The following is a 26,384-nucleotide window of genomic DNA, read 5'->3' on the forward strand; positions in this document are numbered from 1 at the left end:
TCTTCCTGCTTACTCTTGAAATCTCACTGGCCAATCAAGGTTAATTTCCCTCAACCAATTTCGACCTAGAAGGCTTGGTCCTCTACCTTCTAACACCAACACTGGTAGTTGTGCTGTTTGATGTCTAAAACAAATAGGTACTCTGGTGATACCTTTTACATTGATTTCTTCATCTGTATACATTTTCAACTTGGCAGAGGTTTGTTCCCAATTTAATTGTTGAACACCTTTATTCAAATATCTGAAAGTGTGTTCTCTTACTACAGTGGTAAAAACACCAGTGTCTACTTCCATTTTTGAGGGTTTACCATTCACTTGCAATGTGACAGTAATTGGCTCTGTCTTCCCAACTTTCATGTTGAATAAGGAATAAATGTCAGAACTGGTTGTTTCTGGCTCTTCCACACGTTATACTTCATTGGACTTTGTTTGTTGCCTGGAAGACTGTTTTAATCTTGCTTTGCAATGTTTCAATATGTGCCCACTTTTGTGACAAAAATAATACTCCACTTTTTTAAATTGCCAATCGTTAGGGGTATGATTGTTTCCACATCGATAAAAAATAGTTTCCCAATTTGCTCCTAAGCCGTTTCCTCTAGATTTTCGGTTAGCAGGGGCTGTTTCCCGCTTCATAATGGAGTCCCGGCTTATCACACCATTTTCAGCTGACCGTTACCGCCCAACTAGGAAAACTGTGCCATTTTGCACACCTTGAATTGCTTGTGCATCCCTTACAGTGCTTTCCATCGCAAGCACTATTTGTAACACTTTCTTAAAATCAAGATCCACTTCAGCCAGCAATTTTCACCGAATAGCATCCTCTTGCATGCCACAGACCAAACTGTCCCTGAACATATCATTCAGGGTTCCACCAAAATCACAACATTCCATTAGTTGTTTTAATTTCACCACGGAGGTAGCAATAGTCTCCCCTAGGACTCTATTCCGTGAATTGAACCTGAACCTCTGCATTGTGACTGAGGACTTGGGTTGGAAATGGCCCTTTATGAGGTCTACTAATTCACTGAAGGTCTTTGAACCTGGGGCACTGGGGGCAGTCAAGCTTCAAATTAAACTGTAAGTCATGCTCCCACAAATACTTGGGAGAATCGCTCTCCTCTTTTCTTCCCCCGTGATTTTGTTGGCTTGAAAGTAGAATGTAAGACGTTCTATATATTAAGACCAGTCATCGGTGGCTGGCTCAAAGGGATCAATTCTGCCAAACTGTGGCATCTTGGATGAGTATATCTTCCTTTCTTTTTAGTTATCTTAGATAGTCACAATCACTGGGCGAGAGACAGCACTGGGTTTGATTTATCCTCATCGTCAGTTTGTTATAGAGTTGATTTTCCAGGCAACTTTTCTTGGTGGAAATATTGAACTTTATTTACAAGACAGGCAGTAGCAGCTACATGTGTGCATCAAACTCGATAACTAAAGAAGAGCTCCCACTTAGAGGTTCCTCACACAGCTGACTCACTGGTTTACACTGATCATGTGATCTTATACACAGGATTATTCTTAAAGCTACAGTCCTGCGTTTATCAAAACTATAATTACTACAGTGGATTTTGTTTTGACTGAGAAATATTCAATTAGACCACAGGAGTATTCCCTAATCTTTAACTATATTATTCCACATGATTCTTTGCATTTGGTTGAGCAGGTAGACTCAATTTAACATCTCATCCAAATCCCACAAGCTTCTGATCCATCCCAAGTTCTACCAACTGAACCATGCTGATACATTACAACTCTGCATCTCCTTTGACAGATGTAAATCTCATGGGCAGAAATAGTTTTTTTTTACACTAACAATGTCATGTTACATATTTATGCATATTGCAGGGCACGTTTTGAAAAGGCCACATTCCAGTTCCAAAGTGTTTAATTATGTTGCTATAATTCTGTAGAAATGTGGTTTAGTTGAGTGCAGAATGTGTTTTTTTGGAATATATTGTTTGTACAGTAACAGTAGAAACTGTTTCACAAACTAACAATTCCAAATTCGGAGCTAATAGACGAGTAGCTAGTTCCAAATGGATTATAGCAGTAACTGCATCTAGCCTGGAAATGCCTTCATCTAACAGTGATATTTGTGAAAATGGGATCAGGTAATTGGATTTTTTTTTTAAAGAATCCCAATTCTCACAGTTTAATGTTTCTATTTGATTGGATGGAGCTGTATTGTAACACCCCTACTGCTAACCTGCAATATAATTAGCTCCCAAAGGGAACTGCTAGAATTTGTTGCCCTGTCAGATTATATATATTTTTATTTTTAAATAACAAACATTTTTGTAGCAGCTACTTTGCTTGTAATAGAAGGTTGAGGTAATAAATGAGCAATGTCAGCAGGAGGCTGGCTTTGTTATTGGGATTTCTCAAGCGCCCTGTCTAAGATTTTCCCTTCATTGCTAGTAATGGGCCTTTGTAATGTCACCTGGTGGTTCATTTTGCTAGTATTTAAATATTTAAAAGAGAGCTTAACGGGCAAGGCTGAAATAATGACCTGGGCTTTAGGGTCAGTGATAAAGCAAAGCACTTACCACTGACCTTGAAGAAAGCCTTGGAGAGATCTACAGAGGTCCACAGCACAGCATGAGATGAAGCAGTGAATGACAAACCGCACCTTCAGGATTTGTGTTAACCTGTGCTGTGCTAGACCCTAAAGTTGCAATCCGATTCAGAGGGCCAATGTAATTATGGTAATTTTATACGGTTCAAAATGCCCCTTGTTGGAAATGGAATCAGTCCAGATGACTGCATTAATGTCGAGTAAAGTTAACAGTGGAGAGGCAAACTCTTCCACATGTTCCATGGAGCCATGCAGCCTGATTGTGTTCATAGACATTTGCTGCTTTTCTGACAGGAGAACAGTACACTGGCGCCTCTACTAGCTGTGCCATGATGACTAAATACTTCATCCTATGATTCCACCCTCCTCCTCCACCACAACCAGGCAGAGGCAATAAAACCCTGTTCCAATGAGGGGGGAAAAAGCACTGGAAAATTCCTCTCCGACCCCCTTCAGGCAGTCAGAAACAATCAAGGTGATTACATTGACTGCGGGTGCACTAACTGTTAATCCACTTACTTTCTATATGATATGATTTCTGGCCCAGCCATGACCCAGTCTGGTTCACTCTCTTGAAAGGAACCCAGCCAATCAGAAAGCACCAGCTGGCAATGCATTCCCAAGGCTTGTTATGCTCTGGGAAAAGGAGACGTAATGAACATCTAGCCTACTCCATAGTTTAAACATGCGTCCCCTGCTTCTCCGAACTGTCAAAATAAAATAATTTATCAATGGGCACAATATCCAGTCCTTCCATTATTTTATAAAAACAAAAAAACTGCGGATGCTGGAAATCCAAAACAAAAACAAATTACCTGGAAAAACTCAGCAGGTCTGGCAGCATCAGCAGAGAAGAAAAGAGTTGACGTTTCGAGTCCTCATGACCCTTCGACAGAACTTGAGTTCGAGTCCAAGAAAGAGTTGAAATATAAGCTGGTTTAAGGTGTGTGTGTGGGGGGCGGAGAGAGAGGTGGAGGGGGGGGTGTGGTTGTAGGGACAAACAAGCAGTGATAGAAGCAGATCATCAAAAGATGTCAACAACAATGGTACAAAAGAACACATAGGTGTTAAAGTTAACGTTGGTGATATTATCTAAACGAATGTGCTAATTAAGAATGGATGGTAGGGCACTCAAGGTATAGCTCTAGTGGGGGTGTTTTATTTTAAAAAATAATGGAAATAGGTGGGAAAAGGAAAATCTTTATAATTTATTGGAAAAAAAAGGAAGGGAGAAACAGAAAGGGGGTGGGGATGGGGGAGGGTGCTCACGACCTAAAGTTGTTGAATTCAATATTCAGTCCGGAAGGCTGTAAAGTGCCTAGTCGGAAGATGAGGTGTTGTTCCTCCAGTTTGCGTTGGGCTTCACTGGAACAATGCAGCAAGCCAAGGACAGACATGTGGGCAAGAGAGCAGGGTGGAGTGTTGAAATGGCAAGCGACAGGGAGGTTTGGGTCATTCTTGCGGACAGACTGCAGGTGTTCTGCAAATCGGTCGCCCAGTTTACATTTGGTCTCTCCAATGTAGAGGAGACCACATTGGGAGCAACGAATGCAGTAGACTAAGTTGGGGGAAATGCAAGTGAAATGCTGCTTCACTTGAAAGGAGTGTTTGGGTCCTTGGACGGTGAGGAGAGAGGAAGTGAAGGGGCAGGTGTTGCACCTTTTGCGTGGGCATGGGGTGGTGACATAGGAGGGGGTTGAGGAGTAGGGGGTGACGGAGGAGTGGACCAGGGTGTCCCGGAGGGACCGATCCCTACGGAATGCCGATAGGGGGGGTGAAGGGAAGATGCGTTTGGTGGTGGCATCATGCTGGAGTTGGCGGAAATGGCGGAGGATGATCCTTTGAATGCGGAGGCTGGTGGGGTGATAAGTGAGGACAAGGGGGAACCTATCATGTTTCTGGGAGGGAGGAGAAGGCGTGAGGGCAGATGCGCGGGAGATGGGCCGAACACGGTCGAGGGCCCTGTCAACGACCGTGGGTGGAAAACCTCGGTTAAGGAAGAAGGAGGACCTGTCAGAGGAACTGTTTTTGAAGGTAACATCATCGGAACAGATGCGACGGAGGTGAAGGAACTGAGAGAATGGGATGGAGTCCTTACAGGAAGCTGGGTGTGAGGAGCTGTAGTCGAGATAGCTGTGGGAGTCGGTGGGTTTGTAATGGATATTGGTGGACAGTCTATCACCAGAGATTGAGACAGAGAGGTCAAGGAAGGGAAGGGAAGTGTCAGAGATGGACCACGTGAAAATGATGGAGGGGTGGAGATTGGAAGCAAAATTAATAAATTTTTCCAAGTCCCGACGAGACCATGAAGCGGCACCGAAGTAATCATCGATGTGCCGGAGAAAGAGTTGTGGAAGGAGGCCGGAGTAGGACTGGAACAAGGAATGTTCCACACACCCCATAAAGAGACAGGCATAGCTGGGGCCCATGCGGGTACCCATAGCCACACCTTTTATTTAGAGGAAGTGAGAGGAGTTGAAGGAGAAATTGTTCAGTGTGAGAACAAGTTCAGCCAGACGGAGGAGAGCAGTGGTAGATGGGGATTGTTTGGGCCTCTGTTCGAGGAAGAAGCTAAGGGCCCTCAGACCATCCTGGTGGGGGATGGAGGTGTAGAGGGATTGGATGTCCATGGTGAAGAGGAAGAGGTTGGGGCCAGGGAAATTGTTAATGTGACGTAAGGTGTCAGAGGAATCACGGATGTAGGTGGGAAGGGACTGGACAAGGGGAGAGAGAAGGGAATCAAGATAACGAGAAATGAGTTCTGTGGGGCAGGAGCAAGCTGAGACAATCGGTCTACGGGGCAGTTCTGTTTGTGGATTTTGGGTAGGAGATAGAAGCGGGCCGTCCGAGGTTGGGCGACTATCAGGTTGGAAGCTGTGGGAGGGAGATCCCCAGAGGAGATGAGGTCAGTGACAGTCCTTTTATTAAAAAAAAAACACCCCCACTAGAGCTATACCTTGAGTGCCCTACCATCCATTCTTAATTAGCACATTCGTTTAGATAATATCACCAACTTTAACTTTAACACCTATGTGTTCTTTTGTACCATTGTTGTTGACATCTTTTGATGATCTGCTTCTATCACTGCTTGTTTGTCCCTACAACCACACCACCCCCACCCTCCACCTCTCTCTCTCTCTCTCTCTCTCTCTCTCTCCGCCCCCTCCCACACACAGACCTTAAACCAGCTTATACTTCAACTCTTTCTTGGACTCGAACTAAAGTTCTGTCGAAGGGTCATGCAGACTCGAAACGTCAACTCTTTTCTTCTCTGCCGATGCTGCCAGACCTGCTGAGTTTTTCCAGGTAATTCTGATTTTGCTTCCATTATTTTATGTTATTGTTGTGAGTGTTTTAACTGTTCTTTTGTTTGTTTTTTAATGAAATTGGCCACAAAAGCCCAGCTAACCCCTGTGGAACATATCTTATTTTTAGTAATGTTTAGCTGAGGGGCAGGTTATTGCATCTCCGGAACACAACCCCTTGTGAGAATGTCTTATGATAAAACGACCTGAAATATGGACTCTGCCTCAATTTCAACTCACTAGTAGATAAGATTAGACAGGACTTGTGGCTTTCTTCTGAATGGGAACACAGTGCAGTCGCAGTTATTTAAGTTTTTGAAACTTTTGAGTTTAATTGGTTGCCTTTGGCAGATCTTTCAGCAAGGATTAAGATGACATAGTGGAAAATGGAACATTTCCTTTATATGGTACTAGAAAACGTGCCTGCCAGACTGTATTAAAATGTAGTTCTGAATGTTTACAAGGACTTAGAAACAAAGGACTTGGAGCAAACACCATTAACAAGCCATTTGGAAAAAAAAACAAATTTCTGCAGCACTGGAAAATTTTACTGCAGCTATTTACACAAAATCAGCACCAAATAAAATAAAGCAAAATGGCTCATTCGGCAACACTGCTCTGGAGTATTTTTGATCTGCATGGATTATACCCATGTGTTATGACTAAATTATACTTATAAATTTCTGCTCTTCTATTGTCTGTTTCTTACTCTATGACCATTGCTTGCTACTAGAGTTGATTTTTATATACTCTTACATGGTAGAAAACTGGCAATTAAAATGGAGCAGCAGGGAGAGGTGCATACTCATTCCATGCCAGTCACAAACTGTCAACTGCAATTTTAAATTGGAAGTGGCAAGGGCACCCGCCACAAGCCAAAGGAAACCTTTTTTAAATATACTCTAATGATATCATTGGACCCAGCTGCTATTTTTACCTGAGGCATGAGTGGACAAATAGTGGTGGTTTCCTTACCAGACCAGAGCTGCAGAATAGTAGTACTCCTTTAGGCTTCTGCCCTGGACTTCTTTCCCCATCCCTCTCCTGACCATGATTTCCCTGCTAAGTCTTTCCGAACCACCTACTTTGTGCTGGGAACTGTTCCTGTGGTTCAGCCGCCCACCCCACCCTGATGCCAGTGCAGTTGCCTCTTATTGACTTCTTGGCCATCCTGGTTAGGAGGTCAGCAAGTGGCATGCTAGTGAAACCCAGCCATTGAAATTTGTCCAGTCTCCCTGATGCCATTCTCAGGTGAGCTGGCAATTGTTCATGGGTGGACCATGTTCCTGCCTGAAGGTAAAAGTTAAGCCCGTTATATGAATAAGAAGTTATCAATTAAAATATTTGTTTTACTCCTTGCACATTTTCAAACCTCCTAAAGATGTGTATAAACACTTGGGTGAACAAACAGATGACATTCACTCCATCAGTTTCCCTTTCATCCATCATCAAAAATGTACACAAGGGTGGCCTTGAATGCATTTATACTGAGCCTTTTTAATGTGGTAAACTTTGTGTTGTTTCACAGAGAGGAAACGTCTAACAGTACTGGGAGAAATGAATGAAGCATTGCCAAAAGGAGAGATTTTGTGAAGGCTTTCAAAGGAAGGGAGAGGCAAAGGCAAAGAAGTTTAGGGAAATTGGAATTCTGAAGAGTTGCACTGAGATAGTTGAAGGCTCTTTCATAGTTTATTTTCCTTTTCAACTCCAGTTCCTGACCTGAGTTCAGTGTCTTCTCAGTCCTATGATGAAGATTTTAAAACTCACTAGCATGCTGCCAGTCTTATTCAACAAATGACATTGGCTTTCTAAGGTAAATCTATGCCCAGTTCTTTTACAAGTTCTTCTACTCTAGGATTATGAAATAATTTCTAAATTCAGATTATTGTTTGAATTTTTGTACAATATTCAGACAAATAGGATGAGTCATATAATATTGTGGCTGAAACTTCCCTTTACAATCGCACCACAGGTGATCAGCCCATAATTGAATGTAGTCACTCGGTTGATCAAGCTGCTGTTTCTATTCCTTTTTTTTTTACCTTTTTGTCAATCATAAGGGCTCGCACTGATTGTTCTTGTGCTCCAGGTTTTATATCTTTGGTGGGGTGTGCTGAAATGTTGCTTTCGAGCAAGAGTGGGTGCTAGTTAGTCAAATACACATCTACTTTGAAACCACTTCTTCCTCCATTGATATCCTTTGTGGTTTCCACCCCTCATAGTTCTCAATTCTTTTGTTTCTCTTTTTATTGGAATAGGTGCCCACCTTGCATGTATCGCAAGCCAAATGCAACAACTTTGATTGTCATGGTTTCAACCTGCAGGCAAATGCACTGTGCTAATCACAAGGTTGATTGACTTCTTGTCTCCACAGAATGCACACTGAGCTGATTACCACAGGATTCCCTCGGCTCTGACATCAGGCTTCCTTGCAACGTCTGCTGGATCTTTTTGGTCAAATCATAACTGATTTTGATTGGTCAGGTAGCAGTCGCAGCCTTGGCCAACTGAATTTGATTGCACCTGCATCTTTACAGCTTCTCCAATTAATTCCCAGATAAATATATTGGGTAATGTATTATTGAACTGTGTAGGTTAGAATAGTTTCCAGTTCAATACCAGACCCATGGTGAATAAACTAATTTCAACCAGCAAAGCAATCGAGTTATTATAGTGTCCCTGTGTTAAAGGGGAAGAACTGCATTGCATTCCAGCTCCTGATTGCTATCCTCTCGGAGAGCTTCTCCGGAAAAGTGTCTGTGAATATTGGTGAGGACAGAATCACCTGCAAAATTGTTTCCTGATGTTCCTTATGGTTGCATTATGCAACATTAACGTATTCAAACTTAGAGTTGTCATAATTGTGTTGAATGTAAGACGTGTATTTCTAAACATGGTAAAGATCTCTCTGGCCAAAATGCCTCATAAGTTTATATGGTCTTTGCCCTTGTTGATGCTTAGACCGACCCAATATTTTAGTAGATTTGGCATGGAGTAGATCATAGACCTTATAATAGGATGGTATGAAAAGCAGATACCTTTTAAGGGTACTATTAGTTTTCACAACAGGTGTTTATACAATATGGATCAAATCCAATTACCTGTCACATATGCTGGTTAATTTACAGCTGTGTACTAAATCTATTTTGTGTCCTAGCAAATCTCCTATAACATTTCCCACAATAAATCACTTTGAGCATGACAATTCCCCCATTATAAAACAATGTATTATTCTGCTGCTAAGGAATGTATGTAATCTATCTTTTACCCTCTTAAGGGCACAAAGGCTAATTTTAATTAGGACATTGAGATCAAAGTGAGTTCAGCTGTGTTTAATGAGCAAAGTAGGCAGATTAAAATGTGTTTGTCAGTTTCAGGTTGCAGTTCAGAAGGGCTCAGCAGTTCAGAGTTGTTTAGCATCTGTAACACAGCGTTCTACGTGTATGCTTGTACATTGTAGACCTACTAACAGTAAATTGGATGATATACTGTTTTACAAGGAGGAGAATGTCATACCATGTCATAAGCAAATTGTTATTTTGGTGATTAACTAGAAGTCTATATGACAAGTTATTCTATCACAATTGTCTTTGATATCTTATGTTTGTGTGTCAATTGTTTAATGGTAAGAAACATTTATATGCCATGTTGTAGAGGGACTGTGAGACCTTTCTGGATTGATTAGGTATGGTGAGCTAAGTAGTCTGACCCATCCATATCTGTCCTGTGATAAGAGGTTATCTTCAGAATTAAAGCAAAATGTACACATGTTCAAAACTGTATCCCTCCAAAGTTTGCTTTATTCTTTTTAAAGTTCAAAAGAATTCTTCAAAATAGCAAATTAGTTTTAGTTTGTTTGCCATAAAAATATTATTAAATTTGCTTTCCAATTAACTGAACAGCTACTTTACCAATTGTAGGCAGGCTGCTTATCCATTTTATTAATGCTTCAATACATCATCTGACTTAACATAGCAATGTTACAGAAAATCTGTAAAACATAGAGAATAATTATATATAAATATCCCTCGCACAGAAGCATCGACTGTACTTCAATATCATACTTTATTACAAATGAAACAATTTTAAATATGGGGAATGGGTACTCTTACTGGGTGGGCTGGTGGGGTAGACCTTGCCAAGGAGGAGGTGGAAGGATACCAGGGATATTGACTGTTGCATTTATCATTGATCACTAGATGTCTAATGCAATGCAAAGTAATAATAGAATTAATTCAGAGGCTGGGTCACAACAAATCTGATGAACTCTTTTAATGATTTGTTCAACAGATGTGGATGATGCTGGCATTGATACATTTATTGCCCACCTCTTGCGTTAAAAGTACTGGGTTGTCACCTTTTTCAACCACTGCGACCCTGGTGCTCTCGCAATAGTGTTAAGTAAGAAAGTCCAGCATATTGACCCAGCAACAATGAAGGATGGGTGATGTAGGATAGCTGGGGTGATGTGTGACTTGTAGCCGAATTATATTGCTACTCATTGGGCTGGATTTTATGCACCCCGTCAGCAGGTTTGAAGGTGGGGGAGGGACAGAAAATCCAGTGGGCTTTCTGCCACCTACCTGCCTGCCCTGACCTGTCTGAAATTTTTTGGTGGGGGCGGGGGGGAGTTGATGATGGGTGGCCCACTCACCCTTGGGCCTATTGAAGCCCTTAAGTGGCTAATTAATGGGCCTTATTCCCCCCCCCCTCAATCCTCTTTTGCCCACAGCGGGGGGAGACCCATGCCATGAGGGAGGTCCACCAGAATTAGCTGCGCAGGTTGGTGTCGGGCACGGCAGGAGTGGGGGGTGGGGGGGGGTGCTCCTATGCAGATTCACTGGGCTCATCGGAGGCATCTCCCCCTGCCCGCTCCTGCCCCGCCCCCACCAACCCCCTTCCTGAGACCTCCAACGCTGGACTTACCTGGGCTCCTCAGTGTGGTGGCACTGCATATAGTCCCAACAGTGGACACTGCATCCAGCTAGCTTACAGCAAATCTGATGAACTGTAGTAGACTTTTTTTTAATGACTTGTTCAAAAGATGTTGGAGCTACAGAACTGCTGGTCAATCCAATTAGCTAGCAGTTCTTTAGGGTGGGACTTTCTCCCGAGAAAAGGGCAGAAATCTCACCTTAAAGCAACTAATGCTGGCCTCAGTGTTTAAATTGCAGCTGTCAGGGGCATGGGTGGCCCCGCCCTCCCCACCACACACCCTCCTCCCCCTGGGCTTTTTAGCTGGATAAGGAGGGACCGGGGCACCCCATAAAATCCAGCCCCTCTCCCTGGTAATAAGTCTGGAAAGTCCTGTTGAAGTAGGTTTATTGAGTTGTTGGATGCACTGTCAACTGCATTGGTGGTGGATGGGATGGCCATTGAATTCAGTGGCGGGAATACAAACCAAGTGAACTGATATGTCCTGAAATGGTGTTGAGTTTATTCAGTGTTGAATCGGCACCCATAAGTATCCCCGCTAATTTTTGTAGTTGTTATGCGCGGCCTATTCATTTAAGGGCATAGAACCTTTAAAGTTTTTTGCATGGCCGTCCACGTGCCCTCATTTAAAGGGGCTGACTTGTTCTTGGCCTGCGTGGGAACTTCTGCTACTGCGCAGTTTGAAGGAATATTGGCGCCCCTCCAGATAAATGATGTTTTAGTCACACTCCTGGCTTTGTGAAGGGGCTTTCAGAGATCAGGAGGTGACCACTCACTGGACAGTCTCCAGCCCCTGACCTGCACTTGTATGCATGATGTTGATGATATAGTTGGTCCCAGCTGAGTTCTGACAAACTCAATTCTTCAATACATGTCTCCATAAATAAAGTGGAATCTGTCTAATTGCTGTATGTTTTGTATTTAATGTTTGGACATGTCTGAATCTGTGATCATTTCAAACTTCTACTATCGATTATTCTTGTTTTAAAACAATAGTCCTGTGTACGTTCACCAATTTGCTATTCTTGTGAGGCTTGAGGGTGATTGTTGGGCAGGGGACTGGGGACATCACAGCTGAGCTCAAGTCTGATTGTAATCCACTGACTTCTGCTGTAATACAAAAGCAAAAAACTGCGGATGCTGGAAATCGAAAACAAAAACAAAAAATACCTGGAAAAGGTCTGGCAGCATCTGTGGAAGGGAGCACAGTTAACGTTTCGAGTTCGCATGACTCTTCAACAGAACTAAGGAAAAATAGAGAAGGGGTGTAATATAAGCTAGTTTAAAGGCGGGGGGGGGGGTGGTGTTGGGACAAGAGAGCTGGATAGAGGGCCAGTGATAGGTGGAGATAACCAAAAGATGTCACAGACAAAAGAACAAAAAGCTGTTGAAGGTGGTGATATTATCTAAAGGAATGTGCTAATTAAGGGTAGAAAGCAGGACAAGCAAGGTACAGATAGCCCTGTGGGGGTGGGGTGGGGTGAAGGAATCAAAAAAGGCTAAAAGGTAGAGATAAAACAATGGATGGAAATACATTTAAAAATAATGGAAATAGGTGGGAAAAGAAAAGTCTATATAAATTATTGAAAAAACAAAAAGGAAGGGGAAAAAACAGAAAGGGAGTGGGGATGGAGGAGAGAGTTCATGATCTAAAATTGTTGAACTCGATGTTCAGTCCGAAAGGCTGTAAAGTGCCGAGTCGGAAGATGAGGTGCTGTTCCTCCAGTTTGCGTTGGACTTCACTGGAACAATGCAGCAAGCCAAGGACAGACATGTGAGCATGAGAGCAGGGTGGAGTGTTGAAATGACAAGTGACAGGGAAGTCTGGGTATTGCTTGCAGACAGAACGAAGGTGTTCTGCAAAGCGGTCACCCAGTCTGCATTTGGTCTCTCCAATGTAGAGGAAATCGCACTGGGAGCAACGAAAGTTGAGGGAAGTACAGGTGAAATGCTGCTTCACTTGAAAGGAGTGTTTGGGCCCTTGGACGGTGAGGAGAGGGGAAGTGAAGGGGCAGGTGTTGCATCTTCTGCAGTTGCATGGGAAGGTGCCGTGGGAGGGGGTGGGGTGTAGGGGGAGGAGCGGACCAGGGTGTCATGGAGGGAACGATCCCTATGGAATGCTGCCGGTGTGGGGTGGGGGGGGTGGGTGTTGTGGGGGGTGGGGGAGTGGAGCTGAAGGGAAGATGTGTTTGGTAGTGTCATCATGCTGGAGTTGGCAGAAATGGCAGAGGATGATCCTTTAAATGCGGAGGCTGGTGGGAGGCCTGCGAATCCGCCCTCACACCTTCGTTTCCCTCCCAGAAACATGATAGGGTCCCCCCTTGTCCTCAGTTATCAACCCACCAGCCTCCGCATTCAAAGCATCATCCTCTGCCATTTCCGCCAACTCCAGCATGATGACACCACCAAACTCATCTTCCCTTCACACCCCTGGCGGCATTCTATAGGAATCGTTCCCTCCGTGACACCCTGGTCCACTCCTCCATCACCCCCTACGCCTCAACCCTCTCCCACGGCACCTTCCCATACAACTGCAGAAGATGCAACACCTGCCACTTTACTTCCCCTCTCCTCACCGTCCAGGGGCCCAAACACTCCTTTCAAGTGAAGCAGCATTTCACCTGTACTTCCCTCAACTTAGTCTACTGCATTCGTTGCTCCCAATGCAGTTTCCTCTACTTTGGAGAGACCAAACACAGACTGGGTGACCGCTTTGCAGAACACCTTCGTTCTGTCCGCAAGCATTACCCAGACCTCCCTGTCGCTTGCCATTTCAACACTCCACCCTGCTCACATGCCCACATGTCCGTCCTTGGTCTGCTGCATTGTTCCAGTGAAGCTCAACGCAAACTAGAGGAACAGCACCGCATCTTCCAATTCGGCACTTTACAGCCTTCCGGACTGAATATTGAGTTCAACAATTTTAAATTATGAACTCTCTCCTTCATCCCCACCCCCTTTCTGTTTTTCCCCCTCCTTTTTGATTTTTCCAATAATTTATTTAGACTTTTCTTTTCCCACCTATTTCCATTATTTTTAAATGTATTTCCATCCATTGTTTTATCTCTACCTTTTAGTCTTTTTCGATTCCTTCACCCCACCCCACCCCCACTAGGGCTATCTGTACCTTGCTTGTCCTGCTTTCTACCCTTAATTAGCACATTCCTTTAGATGATATCACCACTTTCAACACCTCTTTGTCCTTTTGTCTGTGACATCTTTTGGTTATCTCCACCTATCACTGGCTCTCTATCCAGCTCTCTTGTCCCGCCCCCCCCTCCCCCCCCAACCCCTAAACCAGTTTATATTACACCCCTTTTCTATTTTTCCTTAGTTCTGTTGAAGAGTCATGCGGACTCGAAATGTTAACTGTGCTTCCTTCCACAGATGCTGCCAGACCTGCTGAGTTTTTCCAGGTATTTTTGTTTTTGTGACCTCTGCTGTAAATTGGATTAGAAGAGGAAAAGCTGTCCATTATTTTCTTTTTCCTTTAACCCTTACCCCTGCTCCATGCACCTCAAACCACTTACTGTGGTACTCTATTAGCTGATATCAGTTAACTGCAGTACAGTCAGTGGATTCAACATGGGGCCTTCAGCAACTCATTAGGCAAACATAACTCTGTGAACCATTGTGATAATTATTATTTAATTAACTGTATTTCATCTGTGAACGTACCTACCAACTAGATCAACAAAATAACATTTTGTAATTTGTTTTCAGTTGTCTGACTCTCATGGGATAAATAGAATATCACAGCACAAAGTATTGGTGAAATTTGATACTTGTGAAAGAACATTTTAAAATCACAGCCCTGACACTGGTACAATAGGATCTTTCTCTGCTGGTAATCTCTAATAAGAGCCAGATGCCTGTTCAGTGTGCTGGGGAATTCAACATAAATGAGCTGATTCCTTCGTTGCCTTCCTATCTGCCTACATACCCACTTAAATCCTTGTCCTCAACTGCAAAGCTCCCCATGGTCTTGGCCTAACCTTCCTCTATAACCTCATTCAGCCCCATGAATATGCTCTTCACTCATTCGATTTATGGATTCCTTTGCATAACCCCTCTCTTGGCGCTGCCTTTGGCTGCACAGCCCTCTGCCAGTTGGGGCCGGTACACTCAAAGTCCCCTAAACTGCTCTACTTTGTTACTTTTTCACATTTTATGGTCAGAGTCACAAATGCCTTTCATCTGTAGTTTTTCACATCTATGGAGTGTGTTGGGATATTTTACTGCATTTAAAGTAATTATATTGGTGTTAGTGTTGGTCACTAACTCTGTTAGTATTTTTCTACTTTCATTTTCCTAATATTAGAGGAGGCAATGGCATAGTGGTATTATCGCTGGACGAGTAATCCAGAGACTCGGTAATACTCTGAATACCGCCACGGGCAGATGATGGAATTAAAAGTCTATTGACGACTATGGAACCCATCTTTAGTCCTTACCTGGTCTGGCCTACAGCAATGTGGTTGACTCTTAAATGGCCCTACCAAACCACTCAGTTGTAACATCAATGCTACTTTCATTTGCCTAATATTAGAGGAGGTAACGGTGTAGTAGTATTGTCGCTGGACGAGTAATCCAGAGACCTAAAGTCACAAAAAAGGAATGAAATGCATCTGTGACATGACAGTATCAGTAGGAGTGACCACCACACAGCCGTTGTGGAGATGAAGTCCACCTTCATACTAAGGATACCCTCAATTGCGTTGTGTGGCACTACCACCGTGCTAAATGGGATAGATTTCGAACAGATCTAGCAACTCAAGACTGAGCATCCATGAGGCGCTGTGGGCCATCAGCAGTGGAATTGTACTCAAACACAACCTGCAATCTCATGGCCCAGCATATCCCCCAGTCTAACATTACCATCAAGCAAGGGGATCAATCCTGGTTCAATAAAGGGTGCAGGAGGGCATGCCAGGAGCAGCATCAGACATACCTAAAAATGAGGTGTCAACTTGGTGAAGCTATCACACAGGACTACTTGTGTGCCAAACAGCATAAGCAGCAAGTGATAGACAGGGCTAAGCTACCCTACAACCAATGGATCAGATCTAAGCTCTGCAATCCTGCCACATCCAGTCGTGAATGGTGGTGGACAATTAAACAACTCACTGGAGAAGGAGGTTCCACAAATATTCCCATCCTCAATGATGGAGGAGCCCAGCACATCAGTGCAAAAGATAAGGCTGAAGCATTTGCTACAATCTTCAGCCAGAAGTACCGAGTGGATGATCCATCTCGGCCTCCTCCGGAGATCCCCAGCATCACAGATGCCAGTCTTCAGCCAATTCAATTCATTCCATGTGATATCAAGAAACAGCTGAAGGCACTGGATACTGCAAAGGCTATGGACCCTGACAATATTCCGGCAATAGTATTACTATTGTGCTCCAGAACTTGCCAGCTGTTCGAGTACAGCTACAACATTTGCATCTACCTGGCTATGTGGAAAATTGCCCAGGTATGTCCTGTACACAAAAAGCAGGACAAATCCAACTCGGCCAATTACCGCCCCATCAGTACACTCTGCAACATCCGTAAAGTAATGGAAGAGGTTATCAGCAGTGCTATCAAGCGGCACTTACTTGGCAAAAACCTGCTCACTGAAGCCCAATTTGGGTTCCACCAGAGCCACTCAGCTCCTGATCTCATTACGGCCTTGGTTCAAACATGGAAAAAAGAGCTGAGCTCCTGAGCTGAGGTGAGAGTGACTGCCCTTGAATCAAGGCAGCATTTGACTGAGTGTGGCATCAAGGAGCCCTAGCAAAACTGGAGTCAATGGTAATCAGGGGGAAAACTCTTTGCTGGTTGGAGTCATACCTAGCACAAAGGAAGATGGTTGTGGTTGTTGGATGTCAGTCATCTCAGCTCCAGGACATTACTGCAGGAGTTCCTCAGGGTAGTGGCCTCGCCCCAACCATCTACAGCTGCTTCATCAATGACCTTCCTTCCATCATAAGGTCAGAAGTGGGGATGTTCGTTGATGATTGCACAATGTTTAGCACTATTTGCAACTCCTCAGATACTGAAGCAGTCCATGTCCAAATGCAGCAAGACAACATCCAGGCTTGGGCTGACAAGTGGCAAGTATGGTTGCGCCACACAAGTGCCAGGCAATGACCATTTCCAAAAAGAGAGAATCTAACCATCGCCCCTTGATGTTCAATGGCATCACCATCACTGATCCCCCACTATCAACAGCCTGAGGGTTACCATTGACCAGAAACTGAACTGGACTAGCCATCTAAATACTATGGCTACAAGAGCAGGTCAGAAGCTAGGAATTGTGCAACAAGTAACTCACCTCCTGACTCCCCAAAGCCTGTCCACCATCTACAAGGCACAAGTCAGGAGTGTGATGGAATACTCCCCACTTGCCTGGATGAGTGCAGCTCCCACAACACTCAAGAAGCTTGACACCATCCAGGACAAAGCAGTCCACTTGATTGGCACCACGTCCACAAACATTCACTCCCTCCACCACCAAAGCACAGTAGCAGCAGTGTGTACCATCTACAAGATGCATTGCAGGAATTCACCAAGGTTCCTTCAACAGCACCTTCCAAACCCATGACCACTACCATCGAGAAGGACAAGGGCAGCAGATGGATGGGAACACCACCAGCTGGAAGTTCTCCTTCAAGTCACTCAGCATCCTGATTTGGAAATATATCACCGTTCCTTCACTGTTGCTGGTTCAAAATCCTGGAACTCCCTTCCTAACAGCACTGTGGGTGTACCTACACCACATGGACTGCAGCGGTTCAAGAAGGCAGCTCACCACCATCTTCTCAGGGTCAACTAGGAATGGGCAATAAATGCTGGCCCAGCCAGCAAAGCCCAGATCCCCTAGATGAATTTTTAAAAATACAATATGTACATCTGTTGGTTTAATTGTTCTATTGGTATTGCAATATTTTTCCACTTTGCTGATTTCCTCCAGTTGATTGGAACATCAGAGACAATCTTTGCCTTGCTGTCTGGAATTAAATGCCTCCTTGAATAAAGAACTAGCTAGAGCACAGAGGATAGAAATGAATGGAGCAACTAGCAAAAACTACTAGGGATTTTGGTGGGCTTGGCATTAATGTAAAGAAACCACAATGAAACTTGGCTTTCACTAACTCACTGCACAGGTTGTGGGTGAAACTTTAGTGAATTGTTTCTGTGCACCAGCAAAAAGAACCAAAGGAATCCGGAGAGATGAGAAAAACTGGATACCTCTTTATTACGGAAGAGGAAATTTAGTGGAGGTGCTCAAAACTATGAAATTTCATTAGGGAAATAATTATTTCCATTTGTCAGTGAGTTGTTAACTAATGGATATAAATTTAAAGATCATCACCTAAAGAACTAAGGGAGGGATTAAGAGAATATTTTTATACAGTAGTTTGTCAGGATAGAGAATGTCAAAGAATCATGGAAGATATAGCACAGAAGGAGGCCACTAAGCCCATTTTGCCTGCTTTTTGATATAGCTATCCAATTAGCCAAATGTCCCCGTTTTTTTCTTTTCAAGTATTTATCCAATTTTCTTTTTGCAAGTTATTATTGAATCTACTTCCACCACCCTTTCAGACAGTACATTTCCAGGTCACAACAGGCAAAAAATATCTTTCCTCTCTTCCTCTCTGGTTCTTTTGCAAATCATCTTAGATCTGTATCCTCAGGTTACAGTTCTGCCATGGGAAACAGTTTCCCCTTATTTACTATATCAAAACTCATATACCTGTAGAGAATCTCCTCTTAAACTTCACAGCTGTAAGGTGAACAACCCCAGTTTCTCCAGACTCTGCAGATAACTGAAGTCTTTCATCCCTGGTATCATTCTAGTAAATAATTTCTGCACCCTGTCCAAGGTCTTGACATCTCTCCAAAAATTGAACATATTCCAGCTGAGGTCTAACCATTGCCTTATCAAGATTTAGCTTAAGCTTTCTTCCTTTTGCATCTATGCTTTGTTGAAGAAGCCAAGGATCCTAAATGCTTTTTAATAAGCCTTCACAATTTGCCCTGCCACCTTCGAAGATACAAACATACACCCCCAGGTCTCTCTGTCCTTGCACCTCCCTTAAAATTGTCCAATTTATTTTACATTGTCTCTCATACATTCTGGTAGGAAGGATCACTTCACAGTTCTCGGTGTTAAATTTTATCTGCCATATGTCTGTCCATTTCACCAGTTTGTACGGTCCCCTGAAGCCTGTTACTGTTCTTTTCATTGTTTGCTACTTCTCTAAATTTCCTGTCATTTGGAAATTGAAATTATGCCCTGTACACCCAAGTCTGTGGCTGGGATTTTCCAGCCCCATTGTGGCGGGACCCACAGGCGGGAGGTTCGACGGCCAAGCCTAAAGTCCATTGACTTTTGGCGGGACCGGACAATCCCAGCGAAGGGCACGGCTGGAAAATCCCGCCTTATTTCATTAATATATGTCAATAAGAAATGTGGTCCTAATTCACTGGGGAAACATCAGACTACGTTTTCCTCTAATTTGAAATAAAACATTCGCCACGAGCAGAAATATTGTTGGAAGCAAATTCCATAAGTTTTTGAACGAGAAGTGGATGTATCTAAGGGAATGGAGATGGAGTGAGGGGTGCAACAAAATGGAGCTCTTTCAAAGATCTGATACACAATAGGATGAATGGCCTCCTCCTGTGCTGTAAATTCTGCAGGGCCAATTTTAACCCTGCCCAGCCGATGGAAATACTTGTCGCTGTATTCCCAAAGGAATCCTACCCACCACCATCTTACCTGTGAGGTTTTCTGAGCCATCTGAGGCACAGGATCTATGAGTACATGTAAACCAGGGTCCAATGATCCCAACACCATTTTTACATGATATGAAGGACAGTCCCACTGAATGGGTCAACATTGGCAAGGTATTGGAGGAGGAAGTATGGCTAACTCTCCAATGGAACAGCATGGATAAGGAAAAATAATGCCCCATGTTCAGTCACAAAGAAGTTTGACACAACTCCCCACCTCACTGTTTCAATGTGTTGAGTGGGTAGATACCTGATTGAAAAGATTCCATTAGGGAGTTGCAGGAAAGGTGGGCAGAGATTTGGGAGATGACAACACTTTGAAGGAATTTGGATAGGAGAGGGAAGTTGATGGATTTTTTGAGGAAGAGGTGATGGCAAGAGAGGGAAAGTGCCTGAATAGATAACAATAGAGGCAGCTGAATGGGTGACTTCCATCCATATGCTATTTTAATTTGTCAGAAGGGTCAGGGGAGAATGATTTAAGGAGATGTTACATAGTGGAGAAAAGAAGCCAGGGGCTTCCAAAATAATCCTGGTGTAGTCGACAGTTTGGGCAGAGGGGAATGAGGTGAGGTAGAACTTGGTATAGCCCAACTTCACCTAATGATGGATGACTACACCAGATATGTTCAAGTCTCCTCCCCTTTAACTTGAGCAAGCAAAGATGGGAATTACCTGGGGAATGGTATTAATGGAAGTTGGGGAAAAGTTTGCTCTGATCAATGGCATTGAAGGTGGCATTGAGGGAATAGCTGACCAAAGTGATAGCCAGTGAGTATATGGTGAAAGAAAGGCCACATGCTAGGCAACTGGGAATTTGCAAGTCTAGTTGTCAGCAATTTGAAGAGTTTTTTTCCCTTTCTAGTGATGGACATGAAAGGAATTAGTTTGGAATAGGGAGTCATTTAGAGGCTGAAAGTGGAAAGGATAAAATGGAGGAAGTCTGGTGAGGTTTGAGGAGCTGAGATTTTGATGGAGGTGTAAGGGGGGTGGAATAAGATGAGATGTTCAAAGGTGCCAATGGAGTAAGGAGGAGAGACCAAAAGGTATGGCTTGGTGATAAGGATTACACGGCTACCACAACAGTTTGGGTTGGGAAGCTGGTGAAAAGTACAGCCAGGTAAGGAGTAAGAGCTAACATCAACACCCATGAATGAAACATCAGTTAAAACCTGTGCAGAAGGTTAATGAGAAAGAAGGACTGGGCCCATGGAGTTGCTTTTGTCATGGTTGCAAGCAAATGACGGCAAATCAGAGATTATTCAATACTGTGGGAGCATCTAGAGCAGGATGAGAACCAGCAGGTGACAGTGAATGAATAGAGCCCTTAGGAGGAAGCCAAGTGGTGAAACCAAGGCAATCCAGCAGAGAAAATAATCTCAGCAAAAGACCATGCTAAAGGTGAAGGTCACAGTTACACCTGGAGGTTAGCATAGAATAGAGATTTAACCCAAAACAATGTAGATTTCTACCCAGGACCCAACATAGTACAAAACAAAAAAATTAAGGAATAAAATGAGGTAAAGCCTGAAGACTTAGTTAAGGAAAGAAGAGAAGAAGTTATAAGAAATGAGACAGTTGTTATTTAATTCATGCGCACTGTTGAGGGAGATGAACGTACACAGCTTGTTATTCCATTCACTATGGATAGCTAAATTCTAAACACATCTGTTTTGAATATATTTATGATGTCACTGGCATTCCCAATATTATCAGAAGTATACCTTCTGACACATGATGAGCAATAGGTGATCTTTTCATATTTATTAAAAAGCCTCATGGTTTATCTGTGTTAGTGATTTCTCCAGCCTACAATGTTCACTCATTCTACCACTCAAAAGATAATTGACCTCTTCTGGAAAGATGAAGTTGATTCACTGATTTTAATAACAGCACATTACACACGGTCATAAGGAAGTGAATGGACTTCTAAGTGAGGCAAAATTTTGGTCTGGTTGGAGAAGGGAAAGACTTGGTTATCTTTATTGTAACATGTGTTGATTGTGTCAGTAGTGGTTGTTTTGTTAGAAGTCTTGCCTCGGAGTCAGTCCCACTCCAGGATTTAAGCACGAAAATCAAGGCTGACACTCCAGTGTACTACTGCACTGTCAGAGGTGCTGTCTTTAAGATAAAATGTTAAATTGAGGTCCCATCTGCCCTCAAGTGGATGTAAAAGATCCCATGGCACTATTTTGAAAAGAGCAGGGGAATTATCCTAGGTATCTTGGCCAATATTTATCCCTTAATCAACTTCACAAAAACAGATTATCGGGTCATTATCACCATGCTGTTTGTGGGATCGTGTGTGCAAATTGGCTGCCACATTTCCTATATTAGAACGGTAACTGTACTTCAAAAATATTTCATTGGCTTTAAGTACTTTGGGACATCTGGTGGTCATTAAAGGCATAGTATAATTCAAGTCTTTCTTCGTTTACAACATAGGAACTGGAGTAGGCCATTCACCCCCTCGGGTCTGTTCCACCATTCAGTTAGATCATAGCTGACCTGCATCTCAACTCCATTTATTATCCTTTGATTTATATGCCTTAATGTCCGTAGCTAATAAAAAAAATCCGTCGAACTCTTGAAAAATTGAATTCGCTGCAGTTTGGATTCCATATATCCATTACCCTGTGTCTGAAAAAATGGATCCTGATTTCGCTCCAGAATGCCCTAGCTCTAATTTTAAGATTGTGTCCACATGTTCTGCATTCTCCCACCCGAGGGAGTAATGTCTCAGGGCTCAGCTTTAACTCTGAGCAGGATCAGTGTGTGTGGGAGAACCCATGAATGAAGTGAGACCTGGCCAATTTTAGCAGCAAGGCCTTCAATTTAAAAAAAAAATCAATATCACTTGTCTGAATCCAAAAGGAAAGACAGTGGAATCAACAGGAATAGTGGTGAAAACTAGATGCTGTCAGAGATCGAAGGAACGATTCCTGGCATGTGGTATATACAACAAGGGCCTGGGTTGATGGGGAGAGAAGGGGGGTGAAGTTGCCAAATCAATTATGATCAGGGGAAAGAAAAACAAAGTCAGTGCTGGGGAGACCAAAGACCCTCTGCAGGGCCCGGGAAAACACTCATGGACACCACGGCTTGTAACGTTCCATGTAAAAGCAAAACTTGTTAACTTATCCTGGCCCATCCAGGACTACTGCATGGTTCAGCTGTTGGAGCCAACAAAGTTAAAATGCTGTTGTAGTATCAAAGATGTCATCAGGACAATGACTTGGGCCCCTGCTTCCCTGCAGCAGAAATCACTGAAGATGAAAGGTTACCAGGTGGGAAGTTGCAGCCTGAGGCTAATAAGTGGGCTCAGATGGTTTTAAGCCCTTCCAGCCGTGTTCTCAATGGTGGAGCTGGGGGTTAAAATTGGCCCCTCTATCTACATTATTGAATCCTGTTATCATTTTATTGATTAGGTTACCCCCTCAATCTGCTAAACTTGTGGAAATAGAAGTCAAGTTTATGCAATCTGTCTTCATAATGTAACTCTTTAAACCCAGGTACACTGGTGAATCTGCACTGCATTGCAATGCCATTGTATCCTGTGGTGCCTTAAATGAAATAGGTTGGGTGTGACCAAAGCTCTGGATAACTGAAGCACAACTTTCTGCCCTTTTTATTCCAGCCCTTTGTGATAAAGGCCAACAGTTTTTCAGCCTTTTTGATTTTTTTTTTGTACCCGTGCACTAACTTTCAGTAATTTATGTTAATGGACGCTCAAATCCCTTTTTTAAGCTACAGTTCCTAGACTCTAACCATTACAACCACCCTAAACATTACTAACATTACAAAAATCTGTTTGTCGGGTCCACCAAGGATCTCCATGTGCCAAAGGTTTCCCCATTCTCTTAGTCTGATTGTGTCCCTTTGCAACTTCCTTTCCCATCCACACATCTTGCTGCGCCTGCTTGATTTCTGCCAACTTGGATATACGACTCTCTATCCCTTCATCCAAGTCATTAATATACATGGTAAAAAGCTGAGGACCCTGAACAGATTCCTGGAAACACCACATGTCACATCCTAGTAATCATAAGACACTTTGTTTGTCCCCCCCCCCCTTCTGTCTCATATCTCCCAACCAATTACCAACCCATATCACCGTTACCTCCAATGCTGTGTGCTTTCCTTTTTGCTAATATTCTCTTAGTTGCCAAAATGTGGTGGAATTTTGCTTAATTAAGTAAAAAGATGCTTGTGTTTATCACTCAGCTAATGCAAAAAAATGTTTTTTTTATATATTGCAGGGATCTACGATTCAATCGTATTAAGGAAATTCGTCCAGCAGCCTTTAGGAGACTGAGGAATCTGAACACATTGTGAGTAATGCCTTATTTTCCAGAACCATTTTATTCTCCCATGTAGGCCTACATTAGAGTTTTGAACATGGAAATTTATGTTGACAATTAAACCATCTTGAGTGTTTGGTGTACTTGGGGTTGGTTCCAAGATCAATGCAAAACCATTGTGTGGCATTTAATGTTCCGCTGGAGTTTGGATTCTCTCCTGACTAGTGAGGCTGGATCTTTTATTAGTAGCAGTTGTGCAGATGGCAGAAAATCTGGCAGCTTGAAAAGGTTAATTGGAATATAAATGCCATTCGTTTTTGACAAGTTTTGTACAGTAAATTTGGATTGGATTAGCTAGCTTTATTGACGTAGCTAGTACTATCTCCGTGGGCCTTTTTGAAGCTAATATTACTGCAGATATCAATTGACCAAGGCAGCTATAAACTGTATCATGTGAAATCTTAGGCTATAATTACAACCCTTTGACTTATAGTGTTGAATGAGTATATTGATGGTGAGATATTCTGTTGTGTTGAGTTGTTTCTCTCGGTGCTTCACCCAGAGAAACATTATAATTGGTAACTCCACAAAGAAAGAAACATTTATATATCTTAAAGCTTTTTTATCCTTCTCTAACGAACACTGCTGCTGTTTATCACGTCTGACATTTCCAGTGAAATGGATAACAACTGAACCATCTTGAACTGACTAGGAGATGATTGATGAAGTGTTCCTGGGAATAAAAACAACCAACCAATTTTTTCCTCTTTCTTCCTCACAGCTGTGCGTGCATTCACTCGGATCATTTGACCAATGTCACTGATTGCACTTTATTTTAAGTCCACTGTTTATTTGTTATGGTCTGAAATATCTCTTATTCCACATTTCTTTTTCTGCCTGTGCCTTTCATCTTGAGTTAGTTATAGAGTCATAGATGCATAGAGGTCTACAGTGCAGAAAAAGGCCCTTCGGCCCATCGAGTCTGCATTGGTCAAACAAGTACCTAACTATTCTAAAACAAAAACAGAATTACCTGGAAAAACTCAGCAGGTCTGGCAGCATCGGCGGAGAAGAAAAGAGTTGATGTTTTGAGTCCTCATGACCCTTCGACAGAACTTGAGTTCCAGTCCAAGAAAGAGTTGAAATATAAGCTGGTTTAAGGTGTGTGTGTGTGTGTGTGTGTGTGTGTGTGTGTGTGCGGTGGGGGGGGAGGGGGAGAGAGAGAGAGAGAGAAGTGGAGGGGGGGGTGTGGTTGTAGGGACAAACAAGCAGTGATAGAAACAGATCATCAAAAGATGTCAACAACAATAGAACAAAAGAACACATAGGTGTTAAAGTTGGTGATATTATCTAAACGAATGTGCTAATTAAGAATGGTTGGTAGGGCACTCAAGGTATAGCTCTAGTGGGGGTGGGGAGAGCATAAAAGATTTTAAAATATTTAAAAGTAATGGAAATAGGTGGGAAAAGAAAAATCTATATAATTTATTGGAAAAAAAAGGAAGGGGGAAACAGAAAGGGGGTGGGGATGGGGGAGGGAGCTCAAGACCTAAAGTTGTTGAATTCAATATTCAGTCCGGAAGCTGTAAAGTGCCTAGTCGGAAGATGAGGTGTTGTTCCTCCAGTATGCGTTGGGCTTCACTGCAACAATGTAGCAAGCCAAGGACAGACATGTGGGCAAGAGAGCAGGGTGGAGTGTTAAAATGGCAAGCGACAGGGAGGTTTGGGTCATTCTTGCGGACAGACCGCAGGTGTTCTGCAAAGCGGTTGCCCAGTTTACGTTTGGTCTCTCCAATGTAGAGGAGACCACATTGGGAGCAACGAATGCAGTAGACTAAGTTGGGGGAAATGCAAGTGAAATGCTGCTTAATCCCATTTTCCAGCACTAGGCCCATAGTTTTGTGTGCCATGGCATCGCAAGTACACTTCCAAATACTTCTTAAATGTTGAGGATATCTGCCTCTACCACCCTTTCAGGCAGTGAGTTTCAGATTCCTACCACCCTCTGGGTGAAAAAATTCTTCCTCACATTTCCTCTAAACCTCCTGCCCCTTAGTTTAAATCTATGCCCCCTGGTTATTGATCTCTCCACCAAGGGGAAAAGTTCCTTCCTGTCTACCCAATCTATGCCCCTCATAATTTATACACCACAATCATGACCCCCCTCAATCTCCTCTGCTCTAGGGAAAATAACCCCAGTCTATCCAATCTCTCCTCATAACTAAAACTCTCCAGCCCAGGCAACATCCTGGTAAATCTCCTCTGCACTCTCTCCAGTGCAATCACATCCTTCCTATAATGCGAATTCCAGAACTGCACACAATACTCTATCTGTGGCCTAAACAGCATTTTATACAATTCCAGCATAACATCCCTGCTCTTATATCCTATGCCTCAGCTAATAAAGGCTAGGAATAAAGGATTAAAGTCTAATAAAGTTGCAAGGAAGCTTGCAACAGTAACCCCACAATGCCTTCA

General features: G+C 43.0%; 1 protein-coding gene across 1 annotated transcript in view; it reads left to right on the top strand.

The window, feature by feature from the left end:
* The window catches only part of LOC121286885 (peroxidasin homolog), a 231,380-nt gene that overhangs the window by 75,818 nt on the left and 129,178 nt on the right, over positions 1-26,384 (top strand). The window contains exon 2 of the mRNA XM_041204103.1: positions 23,865-23,936. Coding sequence (XP_041060037.1) covers positions 23,865-23,936 — 72 coding nt within the window. The remainder of the gene's footprint in view (positions 1-23,864; positions 23,937-26,384) is intronic.

This window comes from Carcharodon carcharias, chromosome 14, assembly GCF_017639515.1.
Source record: "Carcharodon carcharias isolate sCarCar2 chromosome 14, sCarCar2.pri, whole genome shotgun sequence".
NCBI classification, from domain to species: domain Eukaryota; kingdom Metazoa; phylum Chordata; class Chondrichthyes; order Lamniformes; family Lamnidae; genus Carcharodon; species Carcharodon carcharias.